General features: G+C 43.2%; 1 protein-coding gene across 1 annotated transcript in view; it reads right to left on the reverse strand.

Annotated features, from left to right (window-relative positions):
* Nucleotides 1-11,422, reverse strand: part of BAIAP2L1 (BAR/IMD domain containing adaptor protein 2 like 1) — a 34,107-nt gene extending 22,685 nt beyond the window's left edge. The window contains exons 1-2 of the mRNA XM_074158328.1: nucleotides 11,190-11,422; nucleotides 3,179-3,254 (exon numbers count right to left, since the gene is read on the reverse strand). Coding sequence (XP_074014429.1) covers nucleotides 3,179-3,254; nucleotides 11,190-11,240 — 127 coding nt within the window. The 5' untranslated portion in view covers nucleotides 11,241-11,422. The remainder of the gene's footprint in view (nucleotides 1-3,178; nucleotides 3,255-11,189) is intronic.
* Nucleotides 11,423-15,094: the final 3,672 nt, after the last annotated feature.

Below are 15,094 nucleotides of genomic sequence, written 5' to 3' on the forward strand. Positions count from 1 at the left end.
GAGATAAAACTGTTGGAAAAAAGCAAAACACAATCCCAAATTTTAAACGATGAAACACAGTTTGCCAGCTGTGATATATATGAAAGAAAAGTGAAATGTGAAAGGTTCTATACATCCGACAGCCACTCCTAAAAGTTACCCTTATGGATAACACTCTACAGCCACCATACGCTGCAATGACAAATATGATTTCTGGTCAAAACAATACATTGAAATCTGATGATCCTAAGTAAAAACATCAACCTTTCCACTTCAAGGAAATTTTAGGCCTTAAATGCTAAAACTTCAAAAATTAAGTCTCTGAGAGATGATGCTCAGGGTATGGAGAGAACCCATTTGGCATTCTTTTCTCAATTTTCAACATACCATCAGCGTTCCTGAGATTATTATGAATTACATTGTTCAGCAACTTAGTAAGCTTAAACGTTGGAAGTTCTCTGGTTTCTTGGACAGACGTGGAAAATGAGCATGGATACACACAAGTTCTGCAGACAGTTATTCTGACACTCCAGGAAAGTGCTACTTTCATCTTCATCACTGAATTCAGGATGGCAGAGAAATCTGTATCCCAAGCCATAAAAACCTCAGGCACAAGATGCTTGTACAGTTTAAGAAGAAACCTGAAGGTTTAACGTTCCTGACCAAAGAGACAGACCCTAGTTAATACCTGGATGTTTATCTTTTTTCCCCCAGGACAGTTCCCCCCCTTTTATTGTTTATACTTCAATTCAAGATTTTATTGGTTCCTGTAAAACTGAAAATACATCACTGAACTTTCAGTTATTCTCAGTTAATCATTTCCTGGTTACAGCTGATTTAAAGAGCAAAGCCAGTTTTGCTGGAATGAACAGGGAAACGTCAAGATTCAGACTGGGGGGAGCCAGCAGTGAGAAAAAAATGATGTCTGTAGTGGATGCACACCAGGCGGTGGCTGCCTCGAGTCTTCACGGTACCTAGAACTGACCTGCACACCTCAAAGAAAAGAAACAGGGACAAACTGGCAAGTTTTTGTTGCAAAGGGCAGTGAAAAATACTTTTTGAAGTAAGTCTTCATAGTTTAAGTAGTGCATTTTTAACCTGATGCAGAAGCCAAGCAGACTCTCACCGTTGACTTTAGAATAGTTTTTTCTGAGAGGAATATAATTGCCAGTTACTGTATTTTATGTCTGCATTTTATAGTTTTTACTAGCAAAGGTGACATCTTTGGTTACCTAACACTGTGTTCACTGAGAAGCCTGAAATTCTTCCAAACGAAACAAAGGGTCTTCCTGAGGCTCAGAAGACCTTCCTGAGGTCTTCTGCACTAGAGAAGAGTAATTTCTGTCTAAGCTGGGTCTCACGGGTGCTGGACACTCAAACGTTCTCAACAGCGCAATTCTCCCGGTGCTGCCCCCGGAGCAGGATGTCACCCGCACACAAACATTTTATGCCATTCCAACATCAACGTTTTCTCAAGATAGCCCCAACTCAATCTTTTATCCTAATACAGGCACTAAAAAAAGGAAGAAAACGTGTGATTTCTCCTGTGCTAATCAAGCTAAAGCAGGATCTCCACTCGTATAGTTTCTTCACCAACGCTATGGCTAGTAACTGCTGCGGAAAAGGAGTTTTGACCTTTTATCCTCAAGATGTATACAAATACATTATAAATCTATCAGAAGTTCTTGTAAGTTTTATGTTCTTTGTCAGCCTACTCTGACTTGTTTGGAAAGCTGCAAAGGATTTGTTTAGTCACGGAGTATTTACTCCTTTTACAGACCTATTTATACCACTCAGAACTTACGGAGAAAAGATTAGCAATTTATGAGAGCCCAAGGATGATTTTAATGTAGTTTCTCAACAGTTGTTGCAAGACTGTAAACATTTATTCATTTGAAATTAAGCATTCATGCTAGACATGCTTTATCAGCCACTCTTCAAAGGCAAACTAGCTCAAACACAATACCTCTCAGCCTCTCCAGTGTTGCTGTGCACAGTTATATTCTGAGTCACTGACGACAAATTGAATTAAAAGAGAAGAAGCACAATGTAAGTATCAACAGTAAAGTATATGAAAAGCAGAACCGTCAGAAACCAGAATAAAAATCTTTCAGCCAAACATGAAAACACATTATTACTTCTGGTACTATTTATAATCCCTAAGGTTAGGTACTAGGTAACCACAGTGTTAATCCATTAGGTTAGGCATTACTGCTGCAAATAAGTCAACATTTCCCTGTTTTCATCTCCAGTAGGCCTTGGGTTTATCTTTTTTCTCAAGCCTGGTCTAACATTTGCACGAAGAGAGATTTCAAGGTCTATTTGGCTATGCACTGCCTCTGCAGTATCCCATTTCTCAGAGGACTCGATTACATGTAGGGGAAAGATATGCCACAGACTTGAAGGAGGCAAAATGAGAGGGATTTTATATTGCTTTAATATGGTATCAAGCAGCTCAACAGGTCTGCGGAGGTGAGACGGAGCAGGCTCTAACAGGTCCTGCCACGTATGCTTTGGGAATTGGAGCCCGGTCTCGGAGACCCGGTCTCAGAGAGTCTCTGTGAAGTCCAGCATGGAAGCAACCAATCCCATTTTAAAAAGTTTGAGACCTTTGAATCCTTAGATTCAGATTTATTCATTCCAATTTTGACTCCATTAAAAAGATACCATCAGATTTAGTATGGATAAGAAAAAAAAAATAAAATTATTCCACTCCTGCAACTGTTCCTCATGCAAGCAGTTCTGTTGGCAGGGTGACGCGGGTAGTGATGTGTAGGGGTGAGCGGAACAGATCTAAGAATCTGAAGTCTCCTCGGAAGATAGTGCCAGGGGCAAAAAGAGAACATCTAATTTACATAACTTTTTTTTTTTCCCATTTATATTACTATTCTAATGTGGATTATTTACAATTTATGTTCAATTTATCTTGCGGTAGCTCTGTGCATGAGTGGCTGGGATGCAACTTCTGCAGGACAGTCAAAAACAACAACAAAAAACCCACCCAAAAACACACAAAAGGGGAGAAAGTACGTACATTTGTGTGTTAGCACCTTTTTGTTTGGTTTCCTTCCCTCCCCCTGAATTAAACACATCCAAAGTTCAACTTTGAAATTAAGCTTGTACACAACCCTCGTACCCAATATGTATATTTAAATGAAAATGAAACATTCTTTCTAAAGTTAGCACCCAGAAGACTTACCATTAACAGCTTTTTCATAATTCTTCCCCAGATTTATCAAATTCCTCAGTCCTGGATTGAACTGTTCCATAACATTCTAGAGAACAGAAAACAGAATCGGTGTTATAACCAAAACAACTCAGCCGTGGATGAAGCGTGTGTGTGAGTGTCACTCAGCTCTAGCTTGTGCTTCACACGTACAACTGGAAAGTCCATGCACGGACGAAAGCCAGAAGACTTGGGAGGAAGAAGGGAGCAAAGGATGGAAGGGAGAAGAAACTGAGCATTTAAGATCAACAAACAGGAAAAAGGTAAACTATTTCAGTAGGGGTAAAAAGGAATCTGGCTATTTATAACATGGATGTCAAGTATGCGATCAGAGTTTGCACGGGTCCTTCTTTTCTGGTAGGTGATGGTGAAATGAGAATGAGAGAAAAACCTTTATCCACTAATTGTTTTATTAAGTCAGACAATAACACAAACTTTCTGACAATGGTTCAAGGTTTGAGTTCTTCCCCCCTGCCCTGTGCTAAAAAAATGCTGGCAAAAATTAAAACAGAAAGGAAATTCACCAGATACCTGATCAGGGGATGAGTGAGCACTTTAGTGTGGATTTAGGGAAGGCATTCAGGGAAGTTAGTTGGGGTTTAGGTTTTGATCTTTTTTTAAGTTAGAAAAATGCTGCATTTTATTGTGCAAAGCCATAGTTCTTTCAGAAAAAAAAAATGAGAATTAAGACCTTATTTAAATAGAAGGATAAAAAAAAAAAAAAAAAAAGATCCACTGTAGCTGCTTTGGATGTTAAATACAATTATTGGCTGAAACCACCAGAATCTGAACTCCAGCAGCTCCAAGCACGACCACTCTCATACCTAGCAAATTCTGTAAGCTGATGAAGTGGTGGAAATCGGGACTGGCAGTTCCATAGTGCAAGAAAATAGCTACAGCATTAAACAGAAAAGTTTCAAGTCTTTTTGCAAAAGGTAGAAAATAAGTTAAACGATAGAGTATGAATGCAAATTTGAATGTTCCCAAAGTTGTGGGGTGAAGAAAAAAGGAGAAAAAGCTTCTGCCCAGTCCAAAAAGGAAAGTGACCCACTAAGTTTGAGCTGTCCCTACTCATAGGAAAGCTTCAGTTTCCCTCTTTCTGACCAAAGACAACAACTTTCCCCTCTACCCCCCATCAATATTCCAAAATTACTTTTATCTTGTTATGAGCACTGACAAAAAAAAAAAAAAAAGCAAAGCAAAGCTGGCGTGCTGCTGTAAGCACAGTAGTTGTTCACTGCCCAGCACCATGCTGCTGTAAACACAGTAGTTATTCACTCCCCAGCACCATGCCCTTTGAGATGTCTCAAACACATGTAGCATAAATACTGATATTCTAAAATACTGGCTGTTGAAATTAACTTTTGAAGAATGCTAAGTAAGTTAGAAAGCCCTCGGAGCTTTACTTATTTGGTGGCTGCTTGGTTTCTTCAGGTAGAATCACCATCTGAATTACAGACACAGCGTTTCTTTAACAACCCCCTGTGTGTGCATGTAAATAACTACCTCTGAACAAGTACTCTAGAACCGGCCCTATGTGCCTGGTCATTTAGTAGTCAAGTAACCACAATGTCCTAATCCTTTCTTTTCTCTCTTCCCTACAAAACGCAATTTCATATAACACCAGCTACTAAGTCTCAGGAACAATTTGGTAATGAATATTTTCTTTTAAAAATAGATGTAATACAAGCCCCATATTTTCATAGAGGATAACCTTAGAAGTTTTTGCAGATTCTAGACCACCTTTTCCCAGAATCTTCCTCACAAAGCTACAGCTGTGACAGGACTCTGTAAAATTTTACTGTCACGGAAGGAAGATCACGAGATACCCGAAGACATCATTCTGTTATTCTTATTATTTTTATGACAATATTTTTATGACACAACTCACATCTTTCTAGACACTGTTCACACAGTAGAACTTTCAAGTTCAAGGAATTCAAAACAGGCACGTTCTGTTTACAAGAAATACAAGACGAGTGAATTAGTATCAAGTTTTCCTCTGTTACACTACTAACAGAATGAAAATATTTATATTTAGTACCTACATGGATGCAGTAAGAACAGGAATACTATCACACTGTCTCATTTTCAGGCAAGGTCATTCAGACAGAACTTTATTATAATTTTTCAAATGTAGTGCTATACCTGAACTCCAATCAATTTTAAAATTGAAGAAAAGAATTAACTCCGGATTTCACCAATGACATTTTAACAGTCATACTGAGTAAAAGGCATTAAAAAAACCTCAAAACTATTAGGTTCTGATGCTGGTATAGTATATACAGTATCAGAAGCAGACACAGAACAATACCTAGACCCACTGCCTTTATCTGTACAAATTAAATGCAACTAGGATTGGTTTCTGGTCTCTACCATTAAACTCTCACCCACCCAAACACCATCACTGCAAGCAAATTACCTACTGTCCCCAGGCCCTTGATTTGTGTTAACTCCCAAACCACATCCAGAAATCATTTGGAAACTGTGTTTCAGGCTGGGCCAACAGTGCCCAGGGCTACTCCAGCAACCTCACAGTAGGGATTCTCAAGCTCTGGAGCCTGGGAACATCCCTCCTCCCGCCCCAGCTCTTTCATTTCCCACTCCAAACCCTGCCTTGCCCCCGCTGCCCCCCAGCTCGGGCAGCGCAGCTCTCCGGCATTTGGTCCAGGGGGTAAGCTGGCTCTTCCTATTCCAGCTTTTTGCCCTTCCTTCCCAGCGCCGTGCTGAAGATGTCTGTTGGCATGTAAGGAGTCAGTGAATCATAAGGAAAAACAGGTGAATTGGAGGCTTGTCTTAGGCTATTGATCCTGTATTCCAGGGATATGGGGGAGAAGAAAGATGTACCTGACGTAGAAACTGTGTGTGTGTGTGGCAGGAAAGAATCCCAATGTCACCTTGAACTGCCACCATATACTGAAAATAATTTTCCTGGAAGACAGGTCCTGGCCCTGCTTACCCTGCTCCTTGCAGCAAGAACTTAGGGAGTGAAACCCTCACTGCCACCTACTCAAAAATTCTAACAGTAACATTATAATTACTGGTCTTGCAATACTGATTTTTGGAATGGCTTTTAAAGTCATACATTAAAGCCAGATCTCAAAACTTCTAAAAAAGCAGAGACAGAGGAACAAAAAAAGAATTTCTGATCAAGAGAACCACTAATTTAAAATTGTCAAAAGTCTCACAAAAAATCAAACTTTTTCTCTGCCATGCTGTACAAAGACTTGGGAATAAAACTTTTGTCTTAATCCCAATAGATATCACAAAGCAAGAAAAAAGCTGGGAGAGACAAAGTAGTTCACAACAACACATCATCTGCCTGTGCAGTGAGGAACACAAACTAGGCCTAATTGTCAATCTAGTGTCCTATATTCTAGTGACACACTACCTCTCACGAACAGAATAATTAACTGGAAGAGAAGAGGAGGCACATGATCAGATCCTACAGCTTTCTATTATTTAGGATGAATGGAAATAAAGGGAAGCAGTTTCAAAACAGGCAACTGGAAACACCTTTTTATGCAGAGAAATCTAGAGTTGGCAAAAGCGACCTTCCAAGGAAAAGCATAAGAAAAACCTATTCTAGCCATTCAAGTCCTTAAATCCCCCTATAATCCAGTAAGAAAGTTGCTGTGTGCCTTCAACCCCAGGAAACCACTGTGAGTTAACCAGCCAGGAGCTGACTGAAGAGGAACAAGCCGTGTATTTCCACTTGTTGTCTACAGGTATTATATCTTCCGCAGTTCCTGATAGTCACATAAACAACCTTAATCTTCAAAACAAATGACAGCCATTGTAAAAGTGCCTTCCTGTAAATGCTCAGCTTTGCCTTTTACTTAAAGACACACCTCGCAGAACAATAGCTCAGCAGGTATGAACAAACTCAGCAATGCACAGACTCCCTGTAGTTTCAAGTTTACATCCTGCAGGCACTCTTGCAAGAGTGGCTAACAATGTATTTGGGTGGAAATCTGAAATTATAAAACTAGCACAGAAAAGTAGATCCCGATGTCTAACAGTACTGATGTTACCATCGCTACGGCTAGTCACAGCTAACCTTCGCACAGCTGCTAATAACTTAGACTGTTATTTTCCTCAACTTGGAAAACAGTGAAATTAAGTTTTTGGAAAAAGTCTTCGGCGTTGCCGCACTGTGTCTGACAACCCACTTGAGAAGATTCAAAAAGCTGTATAGAAAGCAAATCATTCCGTGCTCTGCTCTACTTGAAGCATTTTGTACATCACCGCGCTTCAGCTTTTGGAATCCACAGTGCAGTTCTCAGAAGAGCACGATGAAGCCCTCAACATATCTCACATTAGGCTCTCTCAGTTGTAACTTAGCTTAATATTGTTTTAAAACAGGTTTAACAGAATGGAAGAAATAAATCAGGATGCCAGTGTTCAGTCAAAAAGACTAATTCTTATGACTAATTATTAGTCAGCTTGATGGAACATTTCTTGTTTGAGAGAAAGACTAATACATCATCCATCAGTTTGTTTCAAACACAAACTTTTTCAGGTTATGAACACATGACCCAGGATAGACTCCAGGCTAACTCTGAGTAAGCTCAAAATAGATAATTTGCACTAAGATAGAACTGGACTTTATACACACACAAGCTCCGAAAGGCTCCTCTTCCACCAAATCAAATTTAAATTTCAGTGATGCAAAACAACAGCCTTACTGCAGCATGGGCTAGGACTGTAGGAGAATTTTAATTTTGGTACATAGGTCTGTTAGTTTAAACTAACTGCAAGCCTTTTCAAAATATGAAAACATGGAATTTAGGGCTTTAAAACAGAATTTATGAGATATATTTCCATGATAAAACAATGTAACCTAACAAAATAATTCTACATGCCCCTCAGGAGAACACAACACTCCACTGAACAAAGCTGTAGGTTTTTTTAAATTATACTTTGGTTGATAATCAAAATTTCTGGGTAAGATTTTCTCGAATACAGAGAATTACCAAGAGCAATGAATTACAGTTATCACGCTATTACGGAGAGCTCCGGAAGCCTCAGGAGCAGTGTGGGAGCTGCTGCCTGGCCCCCAGCCCACACGGAGGGACCACAGGTCTGTAACGCGGCTCCTTCCTCTTCTCTCCCCTCTCCCCTGCACTGCGGCCACTGCGGCTGGATGACAACGTCTCCCCACATACAGCAGATAAAATACAACTGCATGAGCTGCAGTGAGAACAACTTTCCAGGGGTTCCTGATGGACACAGTCGGTGTGAGGGGGTCACACAGCGACAGGGGCAGGGCAGTGTCCCACCAGGGCACCTCCTTGGCAAGAGGGAGGCTCTGGCCCTTGACTCATGGGCTCCCGCACCCTCGGGCTTCATTTTGCACGTGCCATTCCTATTGTGCATTAAAGTGATTCTTCAGGTATTACATAAAGAGTAAATGTCAGCCTTGATTTTTGTGTGCACACATGCACGTATTTGTGGATTATGTTGTTTATTTAGTCAGGCCACCTAAAAAATGTTGAGGTATTCACTTTCCAGTGTTGTTGCCAACAAAAAGGATGAGTAAGATAAAAATACAAGGGCATTACTTAGCCACCTGATGACTTCTGTAAGTATATTTTGAAGCTTTGTATAACACAGGTTACTATGTATTTAATAAATCCAACGGATTAGCACTGTAAGAAAATAAAAAAAAAAAAGGGGGGGGGAAATAGACAAGCAAGGCATTCAATTTCATTTTCTCTCATTTTTCCAGGTCACCCAAAAGTTGATTTTTTTTTTTTTTTTTCTGAGAAGTGGAAAGCCTGCGTTTGGTCCTGCAGCACACAGATGCCACCACTCCACGACACTCAACTGGTTTCCCCAAACTAAGCCTTTCACCCTACTGGTAGGAGACACACAAACACCGCTCCCAACTATCGCTGGTGTTCTGAGCTGTGTTGGGAGCACACACAGCAAGCACAGCGGTGACACGAGCAGTCACACGACGCGAGGGTGCTCAGCGGGCAGACGGAAGCACAGCACAAAGGGGTGCTCCCTGGGCTGAGATGAGGGAGCTGCGTTTAGTCACAGCAGACGCTGGATACACAGGGTACTGCTCTCTGCCCTGGAGAGGTAAAGATCTCATTTTTAACTGTGATATAGAAATACCTACTTTAAAGTAGACCCAGAATCCGTTCTCTAGCTGAAGCAGCCTTTTTACCTTATCCGGATGAAGTTTCAATCTTTAATGAGGGCAGGGCAGGAGTGTTTCCAGGCCTGCCAGTACCAGCTGTGTGATGCAACACACCAGAGCTCCCAAAATACCCACCCAGAAGACATTTCATCACACTGTCAACATTAACTTCACATTTCTGTGTTTTGTTAGTTGTTTCAGTCCTAAGTATCCCTTTGAACTAGTTTAAAAAACAAAACAAAAGGGTAAACTTTCCCAGCAAGTAAGTATTGAATAACAGGGAAGGCTATGTTTATTTAGAAGCCTGTCATTCCTTTAAAGCCTATTTTATATTATATCCACTAAAACACACAGGAGATTTTCTTCTCTCTCCTCTGTAAAACTGTTCTGGCTACGTTCTGGAAGTCAATAGGCAGGGTAGGACATTCCTTTGTCAGCACAGCCCTGAACAGTCAACTTCCCAGGTTTCTCTTCTGCCAGACTGTATTTACAGGCTGCTCTTCGGAGAAAAAGGAATTTATGTTTGCTTTTGACCTTGCCATGAACGTAACTGATAGCAAAAAGCACCAGACCGTTTAAGATGACCTGCACCGATTCCAGAGGACAAAATTTATAGCCAAGGGATCTCATTTTTTTTTCACTAATTTTGTATGAATCGGATATCTAAGTCCAAAGAAAGCAAACCGCAAATACAGCATGACACCCATATAACTGGGCTACGTAGAGGAATAAAGTTGACTTAAGTGTGTTTTGGAACAACAAAACTAACAGCAAAGCACTCCAGTAAATGTTTCTAGAGACCTTTAAATGATAACATCATCTTCAGAGATATGAAAACATTTGATAGGAAACCAGTAAGATTTAGTAAATAGTAAGACAGAACAATTCCCCAGAAAGCCTTCCTTTGGGCTCAGAGCAGCAAATGCATTGCAACTGTGTTAATTTGCATGATTAAATGCATTTGCAAGTTTAAGTACTTTTTCTAGTACATCACAGCATACAGAATGAAGATCACAAATCCAGCACTGCCACTGCCACCCAACCAAAAGTGTGACTCTTAAGGGAATTTCCAACTGGAATCGGTGTGCTTTGGAAGGGCTGACTGCAGAGGGAGAGAAAGTTAAAACAAGTGGCTAGTGCCCATATGCAAAATATTTTTAGATCTACAAATAACGACGCATTCTGGAAAGTTTACAAGTCCCGGAGCAGAGTGACCCCCTCGGCAGCCGGGGCTGGGCGGCAGCGCGGGGGTGCACCCGGGGGGCGGGCAAGGCACCTCGCTCGGGGCTAAGCCACGCCGAGGCTCTGGCCCGTAGGAAGAAGCGGTTTGAGCCCAGGACCATAAGCCCCGAGGTCTCCAGCACCTTATCGCCAAAACACACCGCAGAACCACGGCGCGCCGGACGGCTGAGCCTGCTCACAGGGACAAGCCGCTGCTGAAGCCTCTGCCGCGTCCCGGAGCGGCCCAACCGCGGCCCGGCCCCGGCCCAGCCCGCGGAGCCCGCTCCTCCCGCCGGGCCACCGGCGCGGCCCCGAGCGCCCGCCGCCCCGCCCGAGCCCCGCCGGGGCACCGAGCAGCCGGTCCCGCTGCCTCAGACTGCTCGGGGTGGGCGAGATCACTCACGAGGGAGGAAAACAGGGGAAAAAAAAAAAACCAAAAACCACAGACAAACCCCACAAATTTTCAGCCCTTCCGCGCGAGGAGGGGAGGCTGCCCTCAGCCCCCCCGGCCCCGCCTGCGGAGCGGCGGCCCCCGCCTCAGCCGCCTCCGGGGGCAAAGGTGGCGCCGTCCCCCCGGGCGAGGCGGCGGCGGCCGCCCCGGCCCGCACTCACTTTGTAGGTGCTCTCGGTCAGCCTGTTCACCTCCTCGGGGTCCCGGGACATGGTGCCGGGGGGAGGGAAGGGGGGGCGGCCGCTGGCAAGAGCTTCGTCCTCGGGAGCGCGCCCCGGCCCCGTACCGCGCCGCCGCCTCGGCTTCTCCCTCCGCCGCCGAGAAACTGTCAAAAACTTGTGGAACCGGCCGGGCCGCGCCGCCGGGGCGGGGCCTGCGCGGCCGCGGCTCCTGACGCGGCAGGACTGGCTGGGCGGGCGCGGATCGCTTCACCGCACCGCGCCTCGGCGGGGAGGGCGGGCGGCCGCGCCCCCCTACCTGGGCAGCTGCCGCCGCCCCTTCCTCCGCCCGAGCCCCTGCCGGGCCTCTCCTCCCCGGCCCCGGCGGTCGCGGCCCCGCGGAGGCCTTTGCTGGAGGCAGCTCTGCTGTGGGTGCCCAGCGAGGTGTGAGGTAAACTCTTCCTCCCAGCAATTAAGCGAGGGTTCCGTAAGAATTAATTGATTAGTCTTGTCAGAATTAATTAGCGTGGCCCCGGCGGCGCTGGTGAGGCTGGGGCCGTCCCCTCGCTCCCCTCCCGCGGCACCCCACGGCGGGGAGAGGCGGGGGTTTCCTCAGGGCCCCTCAGGCAGGGACAAACGTGTCTTTCTCCTCGGTCTGGTCCAGGGCACCACCTGAGCTTCCTGCCACACGCTGGAGTTTTCTATTTCCTTTAAGTACACGCCAGTAACACGGTGCCCCTAGGCACCTTCCTCTGCGAAGGGACTCGTCAGGCCTTCGTGGCGGGGGGAGGGTGAGGAAGCTGGGCTGAGCTGTAAATTTTTGCGGACCATAAATTGTCCAGAGATTGCGTGATTAATTTAAAGTATGCTAGTTGGAATATCTTTCTGATAATGTAATGCCAGCACTATCTTGAAGGACTTTGTGGGAATTTCATAATCTTGGGTGTTTAAAACTCAGACAGGTAGGTAGCGAGCACGTGAGGCCGGTCACCATCCTTACACGCTGGACACCTTCCTGGTGGCTGTCTCTCCCTCCGCTTCCCCCGCTTTACTGCACCAATAAAGTCTTGGCAGGCCCGCAACAAAAACTGGACTTGGACCAGAACGCTAGATGTTGGACTCTGGTGTGGGAGGAGGTTGTTATCAGCTTTTGAGGGCTGTAAAATTGTTTTCATTCAAGCACGTGGAGGTGTTTATACCTTTGGAACTACAATTTACCTGCTGGGGAAAAAAGTGGGCACTTAGAGCGTTATCTTAAATACAGCTAAAATGCTGGGCAGAGAGGGGGTTTTATGAGACTTCATACTCCCAGGTAAAGTTTTGCAGACTTCTGGTATTTATGGTATTAATAGCCTTTCTGTAATAATCCCATTTCTAACGTTATCCTATAGGTATAGTGAGTTACTTGGGGCCCAAGTCCACAACTTATGCTCTCACTAAGCTGTGTTTGCTCATACAAACAGTCCTCTCAAATGTGATGTGGCTGCTTGCCTGAGCACGAGATGAGGAATCACACTGTTAATTCCCAAGTCTTTTGTCTGAGGGGCTTTTTACAACTGTGGAGACAGGCTGTGCCCAGGTACTACTGCTTTTGTCTTACCTTATGCTGATGCATGAAAAGGATGTTCCTCCCTAACAGGCTGGCATTCAAATTTGAGGGAGCAGGTACCCAAAGGAAGTTTTCTTTTAAAGTAAAATGAAGTAAAATAAAAAAAATAATGATGCTTTTTTTTCAAATTTCAAGTTCTATTTGAAACAACCCATAACTGGGCAAGTGAAGAAAATCCTCTAGAGCATTGTAGGACACAGTATTTGAAAAAGTATATACTCAGAAATATTCCTTTGAGTGAATATATGTATTTCTTTAAAATCAGTAATATTTTTATGCGTGATTGTTTTCTCCAAGTGTCCTATTTGCATGTCAGCGGTATATTCAAATATTCTTTGGAAACCATTTAAGCATGCTGTAATGACCCATTAATGTCAGCTCATCATTAGATCTTTAGCATGTGTTTTAAATAGCTTAATATGACTGTAACTAATTACATAATTTGCGGCTGAGCAACAATCGCATATGCATGATATAGCCAGCTGTGGCCTTTTTCCTTCCCTGTGGTCATTAGCAGACATTTAACTTGATTAAGGAAAAAAACATGTACACAGTGTGTTATTTAGTGATATCAAACAACATTTAGAGCCAGAATAAAATTTTCTGCACAGGAAATGAAAGCGACTCTACCAGCTTGTTTTTCTGATCAGTAGATATTTTTTTGTTTTGTTTTCTGACAGTTACAAGGAATTTTTCAAGTATTTTAATCCTCTTCAAGCTGACAATACAAAAGTGCACTCAAACTTAGACAAAGTGCCATTTGAAAGAATTACATACAGCCTTTGAAGGCTTACTGAACCCTCTGGTCTGGTTCAGCTCTGGTTAGTTAAATGGATTGACTCCATTTTGAAACTGGTGCAAGCGAGCACAAAAATCATGTTGTTCCCTGCTCGTCATTGTCCCGAGCTGGTTTCAGAGCAAATGAACTGTAACTCAGAGCCACAGAAGATACTGAGCGCTCTGATCAAGGAAGATGCTTAATCAAATCCTTAATTTAAACATGTAATTAATTCATTGTACTTTATGGGAGGGGGAATCAAGGAGATGCAAAGTATTTTTTATGAACTCCTTTTTTTCTCGAGCCTAAAACCAGGATGGTGGTTTTGTCTCGGAGATGAATGCTTTGGATGTTTGTATTTTGTGTCTCAATTGTCTCATGTTGCAAATTATTTTGGCAATATTTATAAGATGAATTATAATCTGGTTTCTTAATTGTGGTTTATTTTTTTGAGACTGGAAAGAGTGTATGCTATAGAAGAATGCATTTTTTTAAAAGCTTTTTTCTGAGGTTGCCTAGGATTTAGACAAAATTTAGCATTCAGGGGAATCTAATAGGCAGTATTGTTAGCAATCCTAATCTTTTTCTGCTGCTAATTGAAATATTTAATTCAAAACAGTCATACCCACACATTTTGTGACTGCTCATTTCTTGCTGAAAGCAGATGTGCTTACTTGAATTCATGTTCTGTGTCCACTAGATGGCAAGCAAGCTATGCATGAGGGAACAAAATAGATTTGCATAATCTGTATGCTCAATGCTTTCTCAAAGTGCTTTCTAATGTAACAAGATAGATATTAGTGGTAAGCAAATGGAACAGCCTTTATGTTGCTCATGCCCAGCCTTGGATTTTTTTTCTCAAGAGTGCGAGTGCTGTGAAGATGTTCATGTCCCTGAAATCTAAATATGCCTTGGGATCTGTATCTTTATTTTGGAAGTCAGCACTAGTAGCAAGCCAACACCCTGGTGAAACTATTGGTGTAAACTTCTAATCCATTTAGGTTCCAGGGTTTTATGAGGTAAGTCATGCCAAAACCACGGTATTTTAAATAACTATGTATTTGTTACTCTCCCTTTTGTAATTTGTCAACAGGGGATTAACTAACAACAGGTGTGCTCTGTTCCAAATGGGTAAACTGGTTTTGCCCGAGGCAGAGGGCAGAGGACTGCAGCTGAACAGAACGTCTGCACATCGCTGGTCCCAGTCACATCCACGGATGGCACCGTGTAGCCAGAGCAGGAGTTACCAATGTTTGTTATGGGGTAGAATGTAAGGACCTCAGCTGGGATGTGGTACTGCTGCTGGGCTGGGAACTATACACCCACCAGGTGTAAAGAGCATGATTAATCTGGCTGGCTGAAAGGTGGTAGCTCCAGGGTCAAACTGTCTCACAGTCACACTGAGATTGGGAAAATAGCCTGTTTAGGGAAGTTAGAGTGATTATGAGTGGCTTTTCAGCAACTGATTAACTGTCTTCGTTGAAGTTAGTGGAGTTCCTATGGATTTGCTGGAAGAGCTTG

Source organism: Numenius arquata, chromosome 14 (assembly GCF_964106895.1).
Source record: "Numenius arquata chromosome 14, bNumArq3.hap1.1, whole genome shotgun sequence".
In the NCBI taxonomy this organism is placed as follows: Eukaryota; Metazoa; Chordata; class Aves; order Charadriiformes; family Scolopacidae; genus Numenius; species Numenius arquata.